The sequence below is a fragment of the Bombus impatiens genome, unplaced genomic scaffold, assembly GCF_000188095.3.
Source record: "Bombus impatiens unplaced genomic scaffold, BIMP_2.2 scf_0155, whole genome shotgun sequence".
Taxonomy (NCBI): domain Eukaryota; kingdom Metazoa; phylum Arthropoda; class Insecta; order Hymenoptera; family Apidae; genus Bombus; species Bombus impatiens.
Genome location: NT_176574.1, coordinates 740,430 through 764,287, shown reverse-complemented (window position 1 = coordinate 764,287; position 23,858 = coordinate 740,430). Strand labels below are relative to the sequence as shown.

Sequence of the window (23,858 nt, the reverse complement as noted above, 5' to 3'; positions counted from 1 at the left end):
CATATATGTAATATTATATATATTTTTATATTATATTACAATATATTTAATATATAATATATATTACGTATTATATAATAATATATAATATTATAATATATTTAAATACACATTTTATATATAGCTTTTATTTATTTATTTATTCTTTTTTAAACACATATACAAAACTGCAATTTTAAATTCATATTCACAAATATCTCTCATAATCGAACTCTCAAAGTTTTCAACTTTATTTTCGACTTGTGCTTAATTATGTATTATATTCCTCTGGTGAAATATATAGTATATAATTTTTAAAATAAACATAAAAAATCTCTTCTCTTTTTAATTTTTAAGAATACAAGACATTTACTTACTTATTCATTTAATATGCATGTGGTACCTAGCATTATTTTTTAATATAGTGTCACAGAAACAAACTTCTTTTAAATATCATAACCACTTATCACGTTTGTTTCTTTTGCGATGTCGTAAATTTCGCAGAAGAATCAGTTTTTCTCAAATCTTTTAACAATTCAGTTTTCACCTCTTCTAAATCAAATTCTGAAATAAATTTCTGTTTTAATATATACGCGGTTGTCTTGTTATAATCTTTACTGTTTTTATCAACATATATGTCTTTAAAATCTTTCTTTTGGAACATTTTGTGATTACTTTTTTTGATAAAATATGGTTTGTAGTTCTTAGTTATATCTGCTGTTACTGCATCAGATACTCCATCTGACTGATGAGTATGACTTTCAGATCTGTTGGTAGTTTTCAAATTAGGTATAATTGATTGTTGTAAATGCAATAATTGGGTATTGGTAACTTCACAATCAATTTGCATCATAGTTATATGATTTGCTGGTGTTGAAAAGGTTTCTAAAACAAATATTAGATCCATCTAATAAAATAATAGTTCTTCATTTTATGCTATATACACATATGTAGTTTAAATAGAAAACATTTATACCATTCATAGGAAGCGCAGGGAGAACTAATGACATCCTTGGTCTGCCTGTGCTATTTTTGCTTGAAGCTGGCAAAAGCAAATGTTCTCCACTAAACCAAACTACATAAAAGGTATCGTCTCTCCTTCCTAAAGCTTCGAACAAAGAAGCATGTTCTTTTATTATTGGAGAAAAAACTTCCACTGCGTTCGATATCGATGAGTCATTTGTCTTTCGAAGTATCTCAGATTTACTTTTTTCTGCTAAATTACGTTTACGTTTAGTTTTAGTTTGCATTGCATGCGGAGGCGAAGATAGAAACTCTCCTATAAGCTTCGCATCCAATTTTGCTTTTTTCAACGTAGTCCAATTATCTTGATCAGACTTTCCACCGATCCAGCGCCTCAATTCATAATCTAAACGGATTGATTCACTGTGATTAATATGCATTGGACACATAGGTTGTGGTATCGATATATTTTTACGAAACCCATCTTCATCTTCTTCTTGAGTTTGATCTCTAGATGTCCAGAGTAGCGTTCTTCCATGTCTTGCATATTGTGCGCTAATTGGAACGTCATTAGATAATATATCCAACTGATTATTTCGCGAAAATATATCCCTACAAGAAATTTTCACTTTAGAAGCCATTTTTTCTAATCTATGAATCTGAACTAATTACAGATGATCTGCGATACAGAACAAACAAATAGAGAAGAATAAACGAATAATAAATTTATTATAAGCTTACTTGAAACCATTAACGTTTAACGATACCATAACAACCATTCCTAAAAGAATAGCAACATTCCTTTTACTCGCATTTAGACTTATACTTTTAAATTTATTACTAGCACTTGCATGTTCCAAGGATGAAAGCTTCTGCTTTAAGTTTATATTTTCCTGATGTAAACATAATTTTAGTACAATCAGTAACTAACACATTACTCCAACATATATTTCTATTTCATGTAATTTTTACCATTTTTAATTGCTTATTTTCTTGCTGCAACTCATAAATCTGTTTTTCTAATGAAGATACATACTCCTTCTTCTTTTTCCGCGATAGACAAGCTGACTCTCTATTTTTTATCATCCTTTGCTGCCTTTTCAATGCTTTTATTTCACATTCTTGCCGCCCAGCAAAGTTAATATCTTGCATTTCATTCTTTATAACAATTGGAGTATAATTTGAATTCTCTGTTTTAATTACTATTGGCCTACATGTATCCAAATCATTTTTTACAATTATAGGAGTACATCCAGCTGTGTCATTCTTAAGAATCAAAGGTGTATCAATCATATTTATTGTTTGATCTTTTCCTGACGTATATATGCTAGGGATATTATCCATTACTTTCACATGATTATTTTGTGGTAGTTGAATTGAATTTGTTTCTGTTTTTATTTGCACCGATGGGAGCTGTACTGACGCTTGAGTTTTCTTTATTGCATTAGTTGATGTAAAATGAGTACTGAAAGGATATGATATATAATTTTGCTTAATTTGTTGACTAAGTGCAACAAAATTTTGCGTATTCAAAAATATAGCATTCTGAGGTTGGTCTGTAAAGTATTAAATATATAAAAATATAAAATTCGTAATTCAAAAGTAGATATTATAAAAGTAAAATTTATCAAAGCACAGGTTATCACTTTACCATCAGTAACAAGTTGGATATTATCTTTTGGTTGAACTCGAACACGTTTAGTAGAATTTACTTTAGAAAGGGTAAATTTTGATTCTTTGGTATCTTGAAGTTTAAATGGCATAAATTTTACTTGTTTTGCGATAGCTGTGTTTGAAATCGGTTGTGGAGATATAGGTGGTGAAACATTTTGTGGAGGAGAGATGGGTGGTGTTTCCAGACTTGTCTATAACAAATCAACAGGTAAAATATATAAATATTGGGTCTAACATAATTAACTTTTGCAATAAAACATTGTAACTATACCTTAAAATCACAAATGGAAGAAATAGAATTTGTTTCAACTAGTGAATCTAGTCTATTAGACTCGCATTGGCTTGAAGCAGGAGACAAAGGCAATTGAATATAAGGACTTGCAGGTTCCAATTTAATTTCCATTTTCACATCATTATCTACATCTGTAACTGCAGTTGATATTTGTTAATTGTTGAATGTTGTTAATAAATAAATATTAGCTTATTAGAGAAGAAAAAGATATATGAGATACCTGAAGATTGTTGTTGAACATTTAAATCAGAATTTTTTAAATTAGTAGATTGCTCCCCTATGTATATATCTTCTATAATCTGATTATCAATACCATCATCTTGGGTATTAATTGATGAATCATCAATACCACTATCTATCTTTAGAGGTATTTCAGTTTCAAAGAACAAAGGAATGCCTAATTCAGAACTTAAAGACTGAAATAAATCGTCTGAAAGAAGGGAACAATCAGAGTCTGTAAAAATATAATCTTTAATTATTAAATATATTTCATTTTCTATCAACAAGAGAAACAAATATAATATTCCTTGTTCATGAATTTTAATCAATAAACTCGTTATTTATTAAAAACTTTAATAAAAAAGATAAAATGTAATAACTATTTACTATACTATATACTATATACAACTGTAACAAAAAAAGTGAATGAAACATCATTTTTAAAAAATAACACGCACCCATGGCTTCAAAATCCGGAAACGTTTGTTGAATCTCAGATTCTATACTATCATTCCACTGTAAATCTTTATTTATCAACATAGTTCATTAAATATCGAACTTTCTTTTGCTTGAATGAATATATTATTAACCTATAAAATCGCTATTAATTAAACAGACATCAATGCACTTTAATATTAAATAATATGAAATTGTCTTATTTTGCCGGCATTGAACTACATAAACAACATGCACTAAATAGTTGTTAAGTATAATTTCAATTCATAAAAACACATTTCAGTTTCAATTTAATTTTATTTTAATTATCATAGCCTTTAATGCTATGATAACAATAATGATGTACTCGATGTCAATATAGTGTAAACGTAATTATTCCAACGTATTTATATACGAACGATATCGCCATTGATATTGTCAACGTGTTTAACTTTCAATGCAAGATGGCACTATCGTTAAAATAACAGTTCTTTATGATTGCGATTGTTAGGTTAGATGCATAAATCTATTGCGTGTTTTGACTACGATCATGTCATAGTCTATAGACTTATACAGATTATTACTTATTAAGTTATTACAAATAGACTACGCGTTCCCGCCTCATAAGAGTCAATGAAGGGAACACAAGAGTAAAAGAGCAATATTTGGGATACCCTCTTCTCTCTCTAATGGGTGTTTTAGTAGAAGAAAAGGGGAAAAAGAGGGGAAAAGCTTATTGCCGCGTATAATGTATAACAGATCGCCTCTCTATTCGTGTTCTTCCCACTTTTTGGACAACATGAGAGAGAACGCGATATCTCAAGTATAAATCTCTATCTTTTAATGTGATATTTACCTCGTCTAGAACGCGCAGTCTATTTGTATAAGTCTACAAATTATGAATCATAACAACGGATATTTCTTACAGCCTTGCATATGCACGTTGTGCACATGGCCTTTAAGCTCATCCGACTCTTGTTTATAAACAGAATTAAGCAGTTGGCGACCGGCAATCAATATTGACGCATGCATTACCATACAACTATAGGCGGAATTCAATGAGATAGTACCGACAGTTCTTCGCAAATATTTCGAAAACTGAGCGAGTTTGGCCTTTATATATATTGTTTGAAATATCATTTTCTACAACATATCCAAAAATCATCGGAATTTGAGGGTAATCGGCTTTTTTGGAGCTTCATACACAATTTTTTAATGAATTAAAACAATTAAAAATAGATTTAGTTTCTAATAGATGCGTCAAAAAAAAAAATATATATATATATACAGGATGGTTGGTAGCTGGTGGTACCAGTTTTTTTTTTTTTTTTAATTTTTCCATCGAGACATCGATCTACAGTGAGATCCGTTATAACGAGACGTGATAAAGTGCACGCGTATCGAGCGAAAATTCAAAGTCGATTTTCTCGAAAACAAAGCCTCGAACGAAAAATGTTTATTCTATATTTTCGACTTCTTTTTTCGCGTAGAATCACCCCCTTTCCGCTTGTACCGCCAGTTACCAACCACCCTGTATATATGTACTAAGTGAACTTATTTGCCAACCTAATATAAAAGTATTAAATATATGTGTACATATCTAATTTGGAAGTTGCATTTTTATTACCATTTTATTACCATTAACCAATAATACATGGTTAATATTAGTCCATAATTAATATTCATTTAAACAATATTTGATAAAATTGAACAACTATTACGACGGTTCGATGATTTTTAAATATGTTTGTCGGGAGCATAGTTTTGAATAACTTTTTCCTATACGTGTAACCGTTGGTCGGTCATAGTTTCCGAGTATTTGCAAAAGTTATTGATACCCCATAAAGTTGCGTCCGTGACAGCATACGAATTAGTATACGTTCCTGACAGCGTTCCAGCGACGGGTATAACCCACCCGAAACATGGCTCTTATCTTTTATTTACCGCATATATAAGCGAGAATTGTGCAAGCTTGAGTATAGCTTCGTACACAACTGCATATGCGAGATTATAAAAAATGTTTGGTATAATACAATTAAAAATGAATATCATCAATATATTGGGTTTGAGTAATTTGGATTATACACTATAGGTAAAAGACAACACATTTTTTTATTTATATATAGTATATATATACAAAGGCATGGACATGATTATTTCATTCTTTTTTGTTTCAGCAAATGATTTCTCAACGCAATCTGTTTTTCCTTAAAAGAACGTTTCACTTTTCCTTTTATTTTATGCTTTAACATTTGGAAAGTTTTGTTTTTCTTTTTTTCGCGATTTGTTTTACTACAAAGTGGATTTTGTCGCCCATCTTTATAACCAAATCTTTCTCTTCCTTCTTGTCCTTTCTGTAAAAAAGCAAAACAAAAACATATTAAACTAAAGTAAACAATAAATACATAAATTAATTTAGAAATATATTTCTTTTTATCCTCTTTTTCATTTTACTCATATTTATTTTTTTTAAGTGATATTAAATATGCTTAACAAAAATTTACTAATACAAGACAAAATATTAATATTTTATTTAATAATTATTAATGTGATTAACATGATTAACAATTGTTAATTGTTAATATGACAATAACAAAATTTGTTAATATAAAAGAATCAATGTAATTGAATTCCTTTAGTTTGCAGTGAAACATACCTTCACAGACTCAATGCGAGCTTGCTTATCATGTTTTCGCTTTTTATAAATATTTTCTATATCTGTTAATTTGACAAATTCTCCAGTTTCTTTATCATTAGGGTGAGCTCTTTTTAAACCGCGCTTGGCGTACGTTATTTGTTGTTTTACTAATGCCGCATCTATTTTCATGAAGTCTTCATCGGTCAATAATCGTTCGTTCGATACCAAAGTTGCCTTTTCTCTTTTCTCTGCAGCGATTATCTCGTTTTTTTTCACCCTTGAATCTTCTTGTGTTTTTAGTTTTAATCGTTTCTTTTCAAGTTTTGATAACCGACGACATTCTTTTCCTTGACTTTGATTTGTAACATTATCAATTTCTGTGTTATTTACATTAGATTTAATATCATTATTTTCACATACTTTCATTTCTGTTTCTTCATTTTCGATCTTTTCAACATCTTTGTTATTATTTTTTATGCTTTTTTTTTCTTTCTTCTTTCCCAAATTCTCTTCTTTTCCTTCTTTTTCATTGTTGTCATTATGATCATTATAATTATCATCGTCGTCGTCGTCGTTATCGTCGTCGCCATCGTCATCGTCATCGTCGTCGCCATCGTCATCGTCGTCGTCGTCGTTGTCGTCATTGTCATCGTCGTCGTCATTTTCATCGTCATTATGGCAATCTCCATTATTTATAGAATCTATATCAATCCATTCATCATCACTATCCTGTAATCATAATTTTATTAATAAAGCTTCTCTTATTAAGGCTAATATTAGATAAAGATAAATAGTAAATTTACTTTCAGTATTTTCACTTACATTATTTTCAATACCAATTTTTGAAATCTCTGCGATATTATTAGCCTTACTGTCGAGCAAAACTTCAGCACCTGGTACAAAATCATTAGCTGATATTTGACCATATTTTTGAATACTTAAGGTAATGTTCGTTTCCGTAGGGCGTCCTCTATCCTTCTTATGCAACAATTCAGGTATCGAATTTCTGAATAGAGTAATCAAAGATCGTGCAGCCATCATCACACTTCGTTCTTTGTAATATTTGTATCGTACTAAATCCTGTAGTAAATCTTCATTCATAACTAATGGACATCGCGTACATATCTCTCTAATAGCATTCAACCTGTATTTAAAATAAGTTTACATTAGATAAAATGATAAAACGTTTTGGAAACATAAATATATACATATATATACATTTTAATCTCCCCAGGCAAATATTTCAAAAGATATGAGAAATATAAAAAAAATGTTTAAAACGAAAGTTGTAGCATATTGAGGGAGACATATTTTGCTGTAACGTATTTGATCTTGTTTGACATTGAAAACTCTTTTAGAGGTCAACCGAGTTTTTAAATTGGAACCTATATTTTTAAGTACATTATCTTATAGCTGACATCAGGATGTTTCCCAAATACTACCTAAATATATATTTTACACAAACCATTACAAAAATATGATTCCTCAAATTCGATATTGCATCGCGATATATATGCATCTCGAAGAGGTTGCACGATTTGGAGGCTGGATATTGTACATCATGTTGGTTCTAAAAAGAGATTCAATTTAAAAATTCGAGGTTGATCTCTGAAAGATTTTTCAGTGTCATTACAAGGTCAAATACGTGATAGCACAATCTATCCCCCTCAATATGCTACAACTTCAGTTTGAAACATTTTTTTATATTTCTCATCTTTTGAGATATTTTCCTGGGGAGATTAAAATGGGACACACTATATATACCCTATAGCCATAACATCAGCTGAATTTCGTTCTGTGACAAAATTGTTTGCTAATGTCTTCAGAATTGGTTCCAATACATCAGGTGGTACAAGTTCATGAGAGGCTTGAGCGATAAATTGTAAAAGTTTTGTTACTTCTAAAATAGTTAAAAATAATACATCATTATAGTTTATTTTTTTGTAACAATAATTTTCTAATAATAAAATGACTACCTCTTTGATGTGGTTGCAAAAATCTTTGTAGATAAGGATAAAAATTTAATAAAAATAGATTGTGCAAACCAATAAGCCTTGAAATTACATCTAAAGCTAATAATTTAATTTCAAATCTGTCATTATTTTTTTCCAACTGTTTGAATAATTTTTCTGCAAAACCTTGTGGGTCATGAATTAAATGTAATGCTGAGAAATTAAATCTCGGTGCTTTTGTTGCTTTCTTCTTAGACTTCTAGAACATTTAAAATTTACATATATATTAATATTATTTGCAGACTGTATTCTGGTATCTATTAACTATTAGTGACTTACTGCTAACAGTTGCTTCGCTTTTGCTAACTGTTTCTCGCGTTTCTTTGTTTTTTTATTTACTCTATTAGCCATTATAATTTCTTTAATATTTGGTTCGCTATCGCTGTCGCTCTCCTCATTTTCCTGTTCTTCTATACCTGTGCCCAGAAAGAATTTCAAGCAAGCAACCATAACTTTGGTTGCCTTAACAAAGCATCCTGTTGCCAGAACATTTACAGTTTTCGCATCATTCCAAATATTTTTATTATATAATTCTATCATGATGTCTGTTGACATTTTTGCACTTCTGACATTAGAGTCTTTTAACATTGAAAACATAAAGTTTTGTAAAGTTGTATTAATTTTTGCATTCTTTTGTTTAGCGTTCACATTCTTGATATCAGCAATAATGTGTGTTTGAAGAAATTGCCTTAAATTTTTATCTTGACATCTTAGAAGTTCAAAAAATAAACTCAGAAGTACAGTAGGTTCCAGAAGAGATTTGTTACGTAGTTGAATCAGAGCTTTACAAAATGTCTATAAAAAAGGTATACACTTTATAAGAAAGAGAAACTCAGTTTAAACTTTATTTAATATTGCTTTTAGTGCTTCACACTTACTAATCGCATGTCATTATCAAGTACTGTATTATATGTTTGCAGTACATCAATGATTTCTTGAGGAAATGATTCTAATATATTTGGGTAACAATGGGCCACCTACATTTAAACAAAAGAATTACATAATGAAATTCTAATTTAAGTAAAATAATAACAACTTATGTACAATATGTAAAATTTATACATACGCATTTTGTGATATAAGATAATAAGTATAAGTATAAGATAATAATTTGTGCTATAAGTTATCTATTTGTGAGAAGAAAATAATATGTTTATAAATTTTAATGTTTTATTTCTCATGAAGAATTAATCAAGAAATACAAAATTAAAATAAATAAATTTGTGTAATAGTTAGGTGGCTTTAATTAACGCATTCTTGGTCTAACATAAATTATACAAATAATTTTGTACATTAAATCCAACAGTTTTAGCTATGACAAGAATAAAATCATATGATACGCAACACTTGAGTTTTGGTTCATTCAAATTATAATTTCCTACAACTGATAGTAAACCAAGTTGACACATAGATGGAATCTGTGAAAGTAGGTTAGCATTTATATCAACTTTTTCATTAAGAATTGCACAAAAAATAGCAATCATTCTAGATACTGGAAAATTGTAAGGTTCACAAAAAGCATTTAACATTATCTTTTTTTTATCAGTAATTCTCTTTTTCCTCTTGAATTTTTGTTTCATAAATATATATTTATCTTCTTTTGCAGGATTATATGAGGCCAAATATGATGCAATTAACATATACTTTGCATAATATGGTAATTCAAAACTTAATGCCAATCTCATTGTTGATTCAATATCTTTAGATAATTGATTATCTGTTGTAAAATCTTCGGAGGAAACTCGTAGATAAATGACTTCTAAATTTGCTTTAAAAGTAGCAGAAATATTTCTCCATAACAAAGCAGTATCATTTTTTTTAGACTGATCAAGTTTAATAGGTTCTATATATTTAGAAAAATTTATTTTTGCCATGTAACGAAGTTCATTAAGATCTCGACAGAATCTAAAAAATACAGAAAGAAATAAATTTAAATAATTTTTGTAAAATGCATCTTCATAATCACATGGCATACTTAAAAGTAAAATTTCAATTAATTCATTTTTTGTATATTGTGGAAAGTGAATTTTAAATGGTTCGCGTATACCAATCTTGACACGAAACTTTTCCCACACTACATCAGTTATAAATATTACACAAACATTGACATTTGATAATTCTCTGAGCTTTAAAAATATAGGTAATAAACCAATATCAATATCTCGTAATTTATCACACTTATCGAGTACTATTACAATTGGCCGAGTATCATTCATAGAAATTTCTTTAAGATTTATTATAAAGTCAACAAAATTGTCACATTTGTGTTGCACTTGATTGCCTGTTGGAAAATTATTAAAACATAGTGACAAATCACCCAGGATATACTCAAATATATGTCTATTGGTTACATGTTCTATACAATTAATAGTAGCTACATTGTATTTTAAGTAAGAGAGCATATTTTGCACTACTAAGGATTTTCCAGTAGCTACATGACCATAGACAAATATGCTATGTGGCATTGGTTCATCAGAATAACCAATTAAAGAATACAGTTGCATTATAACTTTTTTGCGACATATGATCTTTCCATCTAAATATTCCAAATATTTCTCCATAATTACAATCTTTAAAGTTTTCTTACTAATAAGCAATTTGTAATAATATTACAATAAACAAATTATTTCCTTCATATACTTTGTTAATTATACCTGCAAAAAAAAAAGCATTTTTCTAATATTTGAAACTATTACAGCATAAAGATCATGAGACAAATGTATACTTATTAGAATTATGAAGTATAGTCTTCCAAACTATTATTAAAGTTACCTGTGCCAAAAAGATGACTACTTCATCAAGGCTTTTATTAAACTTATTTGGCGCTAAACGAAAGACTTCTAAAATTGATTTGTAATGCTGATGTTGCTGAAGGAACTGTAAAAAGATTAGAAACCATATTAAATACATTAAATAAAAATATTGCATTGAAGACTTACTTCTTCCTTGTAAGATTCTGGATCACGTTTAATAAGATTTTGCAACTGCGGAAGATTTTCTGGTAACTGATTATTGTGTCTCACCATTTTTTCACCTAAATTCATACATAAAAATAAATTTATACACATATAGATTATAAATTATAATTATTATATATAAATTAATAAATTACTTATAACAATATATATATTTGATACAAATAGATAACCCGTACAACATATTAAATAATAATAATTTTGCAAGTTTATTTAATTTTCAATAACAAGAAGATATAATCGAATATATTATAATTTTTTTCTTCAATTGAACTTTACTACGATCATAGAATTTAATATTACCTAATATTTACACGTGTTTCCTATATAAACCATGATTAACCAATTTGAATATTGTCAAACAAATTTATTTCTAGATAGAATTGTAACTTTTATGACAGATAAAATACAAGTCTTGCACAAAATAGAAAGAAGGATTATCTTAAGAAGCAATAATAAAAAGTTCAAGATAGAATATATTTACCATTTGAATTTTCTAATGAAACCGTCAATCTAAGCCAAAGAGTAACCTTACTTTTCGCCTGTCTATACTATATATTTTATTATGGTAGGTACCTTGACGCGATCTTTGAGAAAATGGAAAAGATTTTACCGCAATTTTTTGCAATTGGTTAATAATACCTACAAAACCGACAATTATTTATTCGAATACATTATAAATATAGAAAAAGCAAAAAAGAATTCATCATTAATAACTATTTATAACTATATATGTATAGATAGATGTTTCAATATTTATATATAGTTTACGTGCGAGTATATTGTGTATATTAAATGGCATACACACATTAATAGTCAATGTTATTGACAAATTTTAACCACCGATAAACTCAGATCAATCCATAGCTCCACTTCATTTCTTTCATAAATATTTGTGATTAATAATATGTATATATTTTTTTAAATTTGTGCAAAAAACGACAAATAAACGTCAGTAAGAATCATGAGTAATATGCATATAATCACTACGGAAATGGACGAAGAAATATCCGCAGATGAGGAAGAAATTCTTGTATATGTAGAATTTGAAGGGCTTGTTGATGGTAATGTGTTTAGTGAAAAAGAATTACGATTAGATATGATCGGTATAGATACGGAACATCCTATAATGCAAATTAATGGAAAGGTAATTATAAAAAATATATATATAAATAAATAAAAAAGATCAATATTTTACAAATTTTGTATTATATTTTTGTTTTTAACAATTTCAGTTTTATGAGGGTTCCTATGAAGATGTTGTCGGTACTTATATGTTTTTTACAAAAAATGATAATCCCATGATAGATGACCCTGTCTTTGATGCTGCTCCAAATTTTCAATATTTTGCTAAAACCAGAAAATTTCTAAAAATGCAAAGAATCTTTACAAAGTCTAGAACAGAAGTTCTAGGTGATTCTGAAAATAATGAGTGTATTCCAAATCCAAATACACTTAAACAAGCAGGAATACCTTTTCAATATCAAGAAGAAGGTACCAAAAATAGCAGCAGCTCAATTTATTTAATATTGCATATCGTTATTACAATTTTTTCTGTTTTTATAGCTCTTTTATTTTGGAAGACTCTGCGAGATAATAGGTTAAATGCATTACATTCATATTTAGAAAAACAACGAATCAGACAAGAAAAAAAATCTCAAGGTATAATATTAGAGTCTGAGTCTGATGAGGATAATCCATTTGCTATATATAACCATAAGGATGAAGTCTCTAATTTTAATAAGTCTATTCATGTTGATGCAAAGAAGGAATTAAGTTACTGTGATAATCAAATTGATTCAAAATGTATGTATCCTAACGAAATTAATGATCAAACTTCAAACACCATTGAAGACAATTGTTATGAAAATCGAAAGAAACATAAAATTTCATTAGAATCTGAATCTTCAGTCTCAAAAAATGATAATCATTGTTTAATGAGATCTGTAAAAGGTTATAAGACTAAGCTAGCTCGAAACAAACAACTAAGTGTGAGTCGAAATAGACAAAGCAAAGAACTCAAAACAAAACGTATTTTATTAGAAAAACATATGGATGATGATGAAGTGTCAAGTTTGAAAGACACATCTGATAAGTCTAATATTGCTAAAAGTTTTAATTCATTAGAAATTAGTGAAAATGAAAATACAGAAGGAAATAACAGATGTGAGATCATATCAAATGATTAAATAAATCCATAAAATGTCAAAATTATAAAAGAACTTAAATGAGAAGGAAAGATGAAAGAAATTTCACAATAATTAAAATAGTTGCAAAAGGACATTTTCAATCGCATGCAACAATAAATTAACAGAAATGTACATAAAGTTATTGCAATAACGTAGTTAATATCACTGATATTCATTAAAATGAATAACATTTATTTATTTCTTAATCTATATTGCTTAATTCTACTTTTCTAACTTAATCTAAAATTAATATAGTGGTACTTCTATACTATACTTATTTATCAAAACATAACAAAGTAAGAAGATATTTCTAAACAATATGTTTCAACGAAATATTATCAGTTTCTATTATTATATACCAAATAGAGTGTACCTTATTTAAATTAATTTTCGAATACTGAATTACTTTTTAACATTAGATTGTATTATATTAGTCAATCAATTAATATATATAAAGAAATCAAGTTTTTCAATGCTGGAGACTCATATTTCTGATTTAGACATGTATAATTCACTATTCATAAATACATAAATACAATTTATTTTTTTACCATTCCAAATCACTAGGAAGTTCATCAGGATAGTCTCCTGTCAAACAGGCAGTACAATGACCAATATAACTACTTTCACGATTATCCATACCAAATCTTACGGCTTTTACAAGTCCGTCCACTGAAAGGTATGTTAAACTATCAGCTCCAACATGTTTTGCTAATTTCACATTATCCAATTTATTAGCAATTAATTCTTCTCTTGTTGGTATGTTAATTCCCATATAACAAGGGTATTTTAATGGAGGGGAAGCAATTCTAATATGAACCTGTAAAAAAAAGAAAGATTTATATATTATTTGTTTTTTCATAAATTTCAAACTAATTACAATATTGGTGGTACAATAACGTGGATATCAAATTTAAACAAAATATTAAAAGGAGGATTTACTTCTTTCGCTCCTGCATCGCGAAGTAACTTAATAATAGGTCCAATAGTATTTCCTCTAACAATCGAATCATCTATAAGAATTAATTTTTTTCCTTTTACATTTTCTGATAAAGCTCCAAATTTTTTTGCCACGCCAAGTTGTCTAAGTCGTGTACTGGGCTGAATAAACGTTCGACCAACGTATCTATTCTTGCACAACACTTCCGCAAAAGATATTTGAGACTGTAAATTAGTAATACATATATGCAGTTATATGTTTTATATTATTGTTAATTGTAATTATAAAATCCTTATAAATTAATAACTCTACCTCTCTGGCATAACCATGTGCTGCTGCAGTTCCAGATTCGGGTACTGAACTAACTATATCTGCTTCTACCGGAGATTCTAAAGCAAGTTCTCGTCCACATTGCATGCGAACAGAATAAACCATTTGTCCTATTATGAGAAATAAAACAAATTACTTACTATAATTATATATTCTAAAATTTTTGTTATGTTACGTTACTTTCATTTTATTATATTGTGATAGATTACCTTCAAAAATACTGTCGCTACGTGCGAAATAAACGTATTCAAAGATGCAAAATGCCTGAGGCTTTTTGTGTGGTCTATCAACAATGTCTATAGTTTTAATACCTTCGCGCGTTAATTCTACAATTTCTCCAGGAAATACTTCACGTACGTATCGTGCTCCAATACTTAAAAAGCCACATGATTCGGACGAAATAACCCAACCTTCAGCTTCATCATCATCATCTGACTCATCCCCTATCATATAAGAAGATTTTGTTAATTCCGATTAATCATTGACAAGATAATTTATTTCATTCATAGTAATAGAAAGAGATTTATCTAATGTGATATATTATAAAATTCTGACATTCTATTATAAAGTTTTTATTATAATTGACGATATAAAATTACCTAAATTACCAATTGGTACAATTTTTCCAAGACATAATGGACGATTTCCATATGGATCTCTAACACCATATATCTTATCTCTTTGCATAATTACTAATGAATATGATAATGGTGCTAATTGCATGAGGTGTTTTATACGTGCTGGCCAATCTGGGCCATTAACTTCACCTTCAGGAGGATTCAAACAAAGTGCTTGTGTTATTAATTCAGAATCTGAGAGAGTCGATAAACCAACTCCACGTCCTAATACCTAACAGTAAATCAAAAATTATCAGAAACAAATATTAAATTAATATGAAAATATTTCTTGTATATTTTCTACAGATAGAAATACCATTTTTCTTAATGATTCTGTATTCACTAGCTCTCCATTGTGTGCAACTGCTAATGCTCCATGTGCAGTATGAACTACAAATGGTTGACAATTAACTTCTTCACTAGCTGCGCTTGTACTATATCTAGTATGACCAATTCCAAGATTTCCACTAAGTTTTTTCATGTTTTCATCATTGAAAATGTTATTAATCATACCCATACCCTTGTGGACATGAAAAGATTTTGAACATACACCTTCACTTGTAACAATGCCTGCACTTTCTTGACCTCTATGTTGTAATGCCACTAAACCTAAATAAATATTAATAATACTTATTATATAATATTTTCTAAAGAAATATATCATAGTAAATGCATTTATAAATTTACCTAAACAAATCACTTGAGCAACGTCAATTTGTGATGGCCAGTCACCTGCAGCAATGCATCCAAAAACTCCACATTCATGTGTGAGGCCAGTCATTGTTTGACCTCTCATTTGTTTTTTAGTGCACAGTACTTTATCTCTTTTACTTTCTTGAGGTACTATTTCAGTGCAAGAATCTGCTTGCATATTACAAGATATTTTAATCATAATCTGGAAGACATTAATTTATCAGATAAAATATGAAATGAAGAATACTCTTAAGATATATTACTTTATTCATGCTATCCCATAAATTGAAACTTACATTTTTAAGTATAATAAAAGATCAATTTAAGATTGAAACTTCAAGAAGTTAAGGTAATATACTATATAATATTATGCAATAATGAAAAGAAAACAGTTTTCTTATATTGTAAAGCATAGCAGACCCTTGAGATTTCTTAGGAATTATCAATAATGACCCTATATAAACTATTGACCCCTAATAAACAGATAGAATTCTTCTTTCAATGTTATTACTACATTTTTTAATATATTTGCTTAATCTGTATTTCGCAACTGATTTCATCATTACATCCCTGATTCTATACATACTGATATTGGTATATGTAGAAAATATTTACAAGTTAATCTTGCCACTTGATGCAATATTGTAAAATATATTAGTAAATAATTATTTTTTAAAAGTAAGTTTTTTCTTCAATTTATAATATACAGATTTTACTATCCAAAACTTAATATATTCTTCTTTTATAATACACATACGCGTACGTGCATGTTTGTGTGCATGTATGTAAATCATTGGAACAATAACGTATTCAATATGAAAAAATTATGAACGATAATAATTTTACCAATTTATTCAATATTCAATCAATTAAAGAAATTAAGTTTGTAATTCTATTACAATTGCAATCTTTTTATCAGAGACTGTACCTACTTGTTGAATATGATCCTTGACGCTGTAATAACAAATGTAAAAAATAAATTACATCTAAATTTTTTTCATATTATTTTTCTTATGGCTAAATTTATTTTATTGTGTTACTTTAATGGATTATCATTGGATTCGATCACTCTATCAAAACATTTTCATTCAAGTATACAAATTTGAAACTATGTATTCATACATACCACGTGCGTCAGAAGTTTGAGCCTTCGGGTCTGTCAGCTTGAAAGAGATTCACATGAGATGTTTCTCGACTAGCTTTAGAAATACGAATGGATATGCTGGTCAATGGAAATTTGTTTTTGACTGGAGGGGTTAGCTTCTTTAGTTATTATCTTACTTTTAAACTCTTTGACTGCTTGCTTACATTTATTAAAATATCGGATGTAACTTGCTAAAGTTTTATAAAAGATCGATTATAATCTGCCGTTTAATCAATATATCTACGCGTACATCAAATATAGCTAAGTGATTATTATTTTTTAATTTGCCATTATAAATGATTTTATAGTTATTTTAATTTCTTTTTGATATAAATTAAACTTTCAGTAATCAAATCATAGAAATCCAAGCTTATATAATGATAATAATATACTATAGCATCATGTTGTTTATAAGAACTTTCTTTTTCATGATCGAGCTGTTTATGATTGATTATAATCTTATTATGACTTTTTAGTATATCAATTTATATTTGTGACACGTGATATGTCATTTCTAAAGAACTTTTAAAACTAATTTGTATGTTTAAAATAAGCATATATTAGTGTTACGTACTCCTATAGCACTCGATAATTTTATCAGTTTTTAAAATAGCAAAATTTATTCAAATTCCTTAGATTAATGAATTAGAGCATTTGGTTTTTTTGTGATCTCTTCAAGAATTTTTCTTCATATGATACACACAATATTCATAGATCTAACATGTAACTTATATAAAGATTATTTATAAATTTACACCAATCAAGCGAAGCATAGTTTTGAAAGAGGGGATCATTAAAGATCGTTAATCGTATGGGAATTGAGAAGTTACGAATACGAATACGAAGTATTTGCTAAGTGGATCGAAGACAGAAAACATGAAAGGTAAGTATCTACTACAAAGTGCATTATATTTAAAAGAAAAATGAGAAAAATATGATTTTAAAAAGATGGAGTGACTTTTTTTTGGTATAAACTATCTATTAGAAATATAAGTTAGAAAGTACTTTATTTTATTTTCGATATTGGAGATTTATATTCATCTTCCAGACAAGTATCTTTTATGTGTTTGTCTGTTTGAATACATAAAGGATACAAAATATATAATAAATAAAATATGCAGACATATAATTTATATTTTAAAAATGTAATCACACGTGATTATAATATTTCATTAAAGATTATTGCTGCTATTAGATATATAAATTGTCTATTTCGTTGTTTTTAACTAATTGAAAAAAAAATTACAATTAATATGTTTTTTTAGTAGTATCACTTAATATTCATAATATTTTAACCACAATACAAAACGATATATACGGTACGATATATACGGTACGGATGTATGAAATATTATGGAATGCTTTCATAATCTATATATCCTATATATATTCTTAAATGGACAAATTTTATGTGTTCAATAATATACAAATTATTTTATCTTTATATGGCTCATTTATTTAAATATTCATATTTCTAAATCCTACAACTTAATATCATACCATATTAATTATATTGATTTTATTCAATTCATATTAAAATTGAAATGATATTATTAAATATTAAATTTTTATTAAATATAATAATTTGTTTTCTGTAAGAGATTTCATCTCCTTCAATTGCTTATATAATATAAATAATTTTTATATCATTAGAATATAAGTGTGGAAAACTCATAATTGAAGGAAAAACCAAAAAGGTTTATGAAGTTCTAAATGATTCTACTTTATGTCTCTTACAAAGTAAGGATCGTATTACTGCTGGAGATGGTGAAAAATCTCATGATTTAAAAGGGAAAGCTGCGATTAGTACAGCTACTACAGCTAAAGTTTTTCAATTGTTAAATGAAGCTGGAATAAAAACTGCATTTATCGAAGTGGTAAATGACACTGCTTTCATTGCACAAAAATGTGAAATGGTCCCAATAGAATGGGTCACTAGAAGATTAGCTACAGGCAGTTTTTTAAAAAGGCATCAAGGTATAATAATAATTACTGTAATTACAAAGTTATATATAGATGTTTATTATTTGTGTTACTTTGTTTTAATCTTTATTGCTTAGGAGTTCCCGAAGGATATAGATTTAATCCACCATTACAAGAAACATTCTTTAAAGATGATGCCAATCATGATCCACAATGGTCAGAGGAACAAATTATTTCTAGTGGTTTTAAGTTGAATGAACTTATAATAGGAAAAGATGAATTTGATATTATGCAACGTACTGCACTTGTTGTATTTGAGGTTTTAGAAAGGGCATGGGCAACTAGAGATTGTGCTCTTATTGATATGAAAATAGAATTTGGAGTGAACATAAATGGTGAAATTATGGTAGCAGATATAATTGACAGTGACTCTTGGAGACTGTGGCCATCTGGTGATAAAAGATTGATGAAAGATAAACAGGTATTTGATGTAGTTATCCTGCAAGTAAAGGTATGATATTTTTTTAACTTAATTTCATTACCTTTGCTTTGTAGGTATATAGAAATTTGAATACTGTAACTCAAGAAGATTTGGATACTGTAAAACGTAATTTTAAATGGGTAGCAGATCAACTTGACTTTCTCATTCCACCAGCTAGGAGTCTTGTTGTTATTCTAATGGGATCACCTTCTGATGAAGATCATTGTAAAAAAATAGCAGAACATGCAAAGTCTTTAGGTTTAAAGGTTCAACTTCGTGTATGCAGTGCCCATAAAGGTACTCAAGAAACATTGCGTATTCTTGCAGAATACGAAGGTACTTATGAAAAGGTACATATATTATTATCTTAAAAAATGAATGGATTATAATTTTTATATTATATTTTAGAAATTTTATAATTTATATTTTGATAAACTTATAGTTATATAAAATAAAATATCGTATAGGTTTTTAAAAATATATCAAATGATATTTTGATATTTATACGTATTTAAAAATATGTTAGAGGTATTTACACTCATTTAAATAACGAATAATAATTACAAGAATAACAGCGATAATAGTCGATTTACTGTATTAAATACAGTAAATAAAGTATCAACAATATTTGCATTCATAATAAATTGAATATCGCTCGGACGTATATTGCGAAGTCGTTTAATCACGGAAACATAATGATAAAACTACTGATATTGATGAATATGTGTTGTTTATTTTTAATTATCACAAGTTTTTCTTCTCCCTTCTAGGTGGTGTTAATAGCTGTAGCAGGGAGAAGTAATGGATTGGGTCCAGTACTCTCTGGAAACACAGCTCTGCCTGTTATTAATTGCCCACCTTTCAATAATATTAATATTTCACAAGATTTGTGGTCGTCTATTAATGTTCCATCAGGTGATTTCTCGACTGTAATTTAATCATGCTATCAGTTTTTGTTATAAGAACATTATTAAATAGAATTTACTAAATTTTCAGGGATTGGATGCACCACAGTTGCTTATCCTGAAAGTGCAGCATTATCGGCCGCTCAAATTCATGCATTACATGACCATCTGGTTTGGGCACGTCTACGAGTAAAGCAGTTGATAAATTACATTACTTTAAAGCAAGCTGATGTTAAACTAAAAAATCTTGTTATATAATATATTGTGTCAAAATTTAATATTACGATTTCACAACTTAATTTTACACATTACATTGTAAACAACTAATTAAGCAATTGTTTGTACAAGTTTATACAAATGAACATAAGATAAATACCTTAAAGCTCTTAATTTCATTTGATGTAAACTTTCTATGATATTCATGTTACTATAAATATATATATATATTTGTGGTATTCGGGCTATCATTTATATTTGAGTAATCAGTTCGTGAATGAATTTAATTTTACATAAATGTTTGTACTAGCCCTTTTTGTGTATACCGTGTTATTGTTTTTCTTAGTTATCCTTTATTGGTTGCAAGTATATAATATTCATTTATTCACATATAAACAAATTTACGAATAAAATAAAAATATGCATAATTTTGTATGCAGTCATCTTTTATGTATTACATACTTAATCTGAAACAAAAAACTTGAATGATTACTTTGTATCAAACATGTCAATAAAATTATATTAAATCAGTCAGTATACATATTACACGCACTTTATCATTACAAATGTTGACTCGCTAAAGCTTCAATCTTGATAATTTCTTTTGGACAGTTTTCCGTTAAATTTATTGAATCACTTTCTGTTATTAAAATATCATCTTCAATACGAACAGCTAAGCCATAAAATTCTGGTGGCGCAAATCGATTTTTATGATTAATATATATTCCTATAAATGATAAAAAGTAAAGTTATTTTAAATGTTACAAATAAATTAATGTTTCTCAAGGTATATTACCAGGTTCCACTGTGATTATCATTCCTGGTTGAAGCTTCAGACTCCTAGAAATTTTCCCAGTGTCGTGTACATCCATCCCCAAATAATGGCTTACATGATGTGGGCAATAAGTGTAAACCGCAGAAAATAATTCGTTTTTATTCAAATGTTTTGGTATCAGACCACTTTCTTGTAATCTTTTGCCTAATAAAAAGCACATATCATGATATAATTGATCTAACGATGGTAATTCTTTTAGTTTATGAATTAAAATATTTTGAACATCCAGTACTATGTCATATAAAATTTTTTGTTCTTGAGTAAATGTTCCATTAATTGGCCATGTTCTGGTTACATCAGATGAATATCCATGATATTCACAACCTAATTAAAATTTTAAAGAATAAAGGTACAATAAAGAATAAAATATTTGTCATCTATAGATATGCTAACAAACCTGCATCCATCAAAACCATATCTCCATCTTTAATTATTTGATTGTTAGTAATATAATGGATAATATTGGCATTGCTACCCGCAGCAACAACTGGTGGATATGCTAAAAATTCTGCACCATTCATTCTACATTCATAATCCACAGTTGCAAACAGATGATGCTCACTCATTTTAGGTTTTGATATTTCTATAGTTTTAGATATTGCTGCTGATATAATTTCACAACTTTTTCTCATTAAATCTATTTCAGATTGTGATTTAATTAATCTGATTTTATGTATTATATTTGTTGGAGAAACAACCATTCGACCACTTGTTATTTTCATTAATTCACATAATTTATTGTGTAAATTAGGTTGTGCTACATCAACATTGTCATACCAAATAGTACTTTTTTTATTTTCATTCATAAAAGAAGTAAAAAACTGTTCGAACTCTGTTACTGGAAATGCTGCATCAACACCAAACATTTTAGGTGCTATTTCAATTCCAGTTTTAGGGCCATCCCATAGTTCAGAATGTTCATCTTGTTGTGTTAGAAATAGGGTAGTTACAAAGTTTTCATTTTTTGCTGTAATTATCAAAATACTATTGGCTTCTTGACAACCAGTAAAATACAAAAAGTCCGTATTTTGACGAAAAACATACGGAATTTTGTCAGACATGTATACTTTGGATGCAGAAGGAATAATGATAATATGTGATTTGCCTAGATTTGTGACACAAGCATATGAAATAATATTCTTTATCAGTTTGTCTCGTCTCTTTTTGAATTCACAAAGCTGAATACCAGGTACAACTTCTCCATTCTTCATTAAATGCGGATGTGTTATTGCTGTTGGTTGGCCGCATAATTGATAGGAAATATTCAATGGTTCTTTAGATTGTCGTCGAATTGAATTATTTGTAATGGTATCTAATGAATTTCCTACGTACGTTCGTTGCCCTAAAATTACAATGAATATTAATGTAAAAAGCTTTATGTTTATAACCTTGCACATGCACATTTGAAAAAATATAATCTATTATTTATCGGTACTTTTATTTTTCTTTTTCTTACCGTATTTTTTAATTTGATATATAATAGCGTTCCTCAAAGTATTAAACATGTTAATATAGTTTTAATAGGATTATTTAGATATACTAAAGATCTTTATGAAAATATTAAAAAAAATCTTAATAATCGAAACCTATAGAATCACGCCATGTTATTCAGTAGTCAATATAGAGTTGATTTGTGTAGTACTTTTGTAAATTGTATACAACATATCCATTCTGAGCTGCTACTGTGACAGGCAACAGACAACCACAATGTAACTACTCGTCTGAAGAAATTGACGATGGATTTAATGTAGTATCTACGTTGTTCTACGTTGTTTATCGTGACTTTGTATCTATCGTTAGGGTCGTTCTTTTACGATCAATACATAGTCAGAGATCATGTGATGTTTTGGAAAAAATTAAAGTTGACGATGTTGTGATCAAATATAATCATACCGAACAAATTTAAGATACTAAAAAGTGACAACTTTAATCATATTTAAATTGTAATTTGTAAGACAAAAGTAGCTTTTCATCATAATATTAAAGGAAGAGACAATCATCAGTTCTTATAAACATTGATTTTTTTATTGTAGGTTTAAGAAACAATCTTTCAAATGTCCCTATTCGAAAAAATCGAAGATGTTATTTCGCTACTTTAACTAACCTACGAAAAACAGTTTTGTGAAACACTGATAATTATTCAAAATTCAAATTTCATTTTACTGAGTTGGAGTGGGAAACTTTTGGAGTCCAAAAAGTTTTTATTTAAAAGAGAAAAAGGAATACAATGTGTTTATAGAATGATTAAGAAATAAAGGAATTATTTTATACAGTATTACACATTTAGTTATGAATTATAATGTAAAAAATCCAGTTCAATTTCAAGATTATATTTTTTATTGTATTGAAATTGAATAATTTTTGGAAATTTGGTATATATACACATATACATTATATA

General features: G+C 28.1%; 7 protein-coding genes across 13 annotated transcripts; 2 read left to right on the top strand and 5 right to left on the bottom strand.

Moving 5' to 3' along the window:
• Positions 1 to 121: 121 nt before the first annotated feature.
• LOC100748569 (cyclic AMP-dependent transcription factor ATF-6 alpha) lies at positions 122 to 4,237 on the bottom strand. 3 transcript variants are annotated; one of them, XM_012382665.3, is made up of 9 exons: positions 3,586 to 4,232; positions 3,129 to 3,362; positions 2,888 to 3,045; positions 2,594 to 2,807; positions 1,915 to 2,498; positions 1,684 to 1,835; positions 956 to 1,554; positions 655 to 864; positions 122 to 543 (listed from the first exon to the last, which is right to left on the bottom strand). In XM_012382665.3, the coding sequence occupies exons 1-9, from the start codon at positions 3,665 to 3,667 to the stop codon at positions 446 to 448; spliced, it is 2,331 nt and encodes a 776-aa protein (XP_012238088.1). In that variant the 5' UTR covers positions 3,668 to 4,232; the 3' UTR covers positions 122 to 445. The 3 variants fall into 3 exon arrangements, with proteins under 3 accessions (XP_012238088.1, XP_012238087.1, XP_003487557.2); XM_012382664.3 differs by having other exon boundaries at positions 122 to 864; positions 3,129 to 3,338; positions 3,586 to 4,237; XM_003487509.4 differs by having other exon boundaries at positions 122 to 864; positions 3,586 to 4,235.
• A 1,418-nt stretch (positions 4,238 to 5,655) lies between these two features.
• LOC100750107 (protein SDA1 homolog) lies at positions 5,656 to 11,885 on the bottom strand. The gene is made up of 10 exons (XM_012382655.3): positions 11,764 to 11,885; positions 11,152 to 11,246; positions 10,985 to 11,089; positions 9,091 to 9,189; positions 8,492 to 9,007; positions 8,177 to 8,411; positions 7,965 to 8,100; positions 7,023 to 7,344; positions 6,219 to 6,929; positions 5,656 to 5,916 (listed from the first exon to the last, which is right to left on the bottom strand). The coding sequence occupies exons 2-10, from the start codon at positions 11,236 to 11,238 to the stop codon at positions 5,716 to 5,718; spliced, it is 2,412 nt and encodes an 803-aa protein (XP_012238078.1). The 5' UTR covers positions 11,239 to 11,246; positions 11,764 to 11,885; the 3' UTR covers positions 5,656 to 5,715.
• Positions 9,369 to 11,089, bottom strand: LOC112211994 (origin recognition complex subunit 5-like). The gene is made up of 2 exons (XM_024365948.2): positions 10,985 to 11,089; positions 9,369 to 10,866 (listed from the first exon to the last, which is right to left on the bottom strand). Exon 2 carries the CDS (start codon positions 10,771 to 10,773, stop codon positions 9,475 to 9,477), a length of 1,299 nt encoding a protein of 432 aa, XP_024221716.1. The 5' UTR covers positions 10,774 to 10,866; positions 10,985 to 11,089; the 3' UTR covers positions 9,369 to 9,474.
• Positions 11,886 to 11,889: 4 nt separating the features above from the next.
• Positions 11,890 to 13,496, top strand: LOC100748328. Its single transcript, XM_012382653.3, has 4 exons — positions 11,890 to 11,927; positions 12,125 to 12,334; positions 12,423 to 12,681; positions 12,754 to 13,496. The coding sequence occupies exons 2-4, from the start codon at positions 12,152 to 12,154 to the stop codon at positions 13,374 to 13,376; spliced, it is 1,065 nt and encodes a 354-aa protein (XP_012238076.1). The 5' UTR covers positions 11,890 to 11,927; positions 12,125 to 12,151; the 3' UTR covers positions 13,377 to 13,496.
• A 54-nt stretch (positions 13,497 to 13,550) lies between these two features.
• On the bottom strand, positions 13,551 to 17,402 carry LOC100749989 (amidophosphoribosyltransferase). 5 transcript variants are annotated; one of them, XM_024365942.2, is made up of 9 exons: positions 17,083 to 17,402; positions 16,889 to 16,910; positions 15,951 to 16,158; positions 15,580 to 15,872; positions 15,243 to 15,495; positions 14,856 to 15,086; positions 14,629 to 14,756; positions 14,319 to 14,540; positions 13,551 to 14,196 (listed from the first exon to the last, which is right to left on the bottom strand). In XM_024365942.2, exons 3-9 carry the CDS (start codon positions 16,153 to 16,155, stop codon positions 13,924 to 13,926), a joined length of 1,605 nt encoding a protein of 534 aa, XP_024221710.1. In that variant the 5' UTR covers positions 16,156 to 16,158; positions 16,889 to 16,910; positions 17,083 to 17,402; the 3' UTR covers positions 13,551 to 13,923. The 5 variants fall into 5 exon arrangements, with proteins under 5 accessions (XP_024221710.1, XP_024221709.1, XP_024221711.1 ...); XM_024365941.2 differs by lacking the exon at positions 16,889 to 16,910; XM_024365943.2 differs by lacking the exons at positions 16,889 to 16,910; positions 17,083 to 17,402 and adding an exon at positions 16,253 to 16,604.
• Positions 17,403 to 17,555: 153 nt separating this feature from the next.
• Positions 17,556 to 20,799, top strand: LOC100749872 (multifunctional protein ADE2). Its single transcript, XM_003487434.4, has 6 exons — positions 17,556 to 17,983; positions 18,754 to 19,077; positions 19,161 to 19,504; positions 19,579 to 19,854; positions 20,275 to 20,419; positions 20,501 to 20,799. The coding sequence occupies exons 1-6, from the start codon at positions 17,977 to 17,979 to the stop codon at positions 20,665 to 20,667; spliced, it is 1,263 nt and encodes a 420-aa protein (XP_003487482.1). The 5' UTR covers positions 17,556 to 17,976; the 3' UTR covers positions 20,668 to 20,799.
• LOC100749752 (xaa-Pro aminopeptidase 3) lies at positions 20,167 to 23,398 on the bottom strand. Its single transcript, XM_003487433.4, has 6 exons — positions 22,917 to 23,398; positions 21,858 to 22,802; positions 21,422 to 21,784; positions 21,179 to 21,352; positions 20,786 to 21,092; positions 20,167 to 20,592 (listed from the first exon to the last, which is right to left on the bottom strand). Exons 1-4 carry the CDS (start codon positions 22,963 to 22,965, stop codon positions 21,186 to 21,188), a joined length of 1,524 nt encoding a protein of 507 aa, XP_003487481.1. The 5' UTR covers positions 22,966 to 23,398; the 3' UTR covers positions 20,167 to 20,592; positions 20,786 to 21,092; positions 21,179 to 21,185.
• Between the last annotated feature and the right edge of the window lie 460 nt (positions 23,399 to 23,858).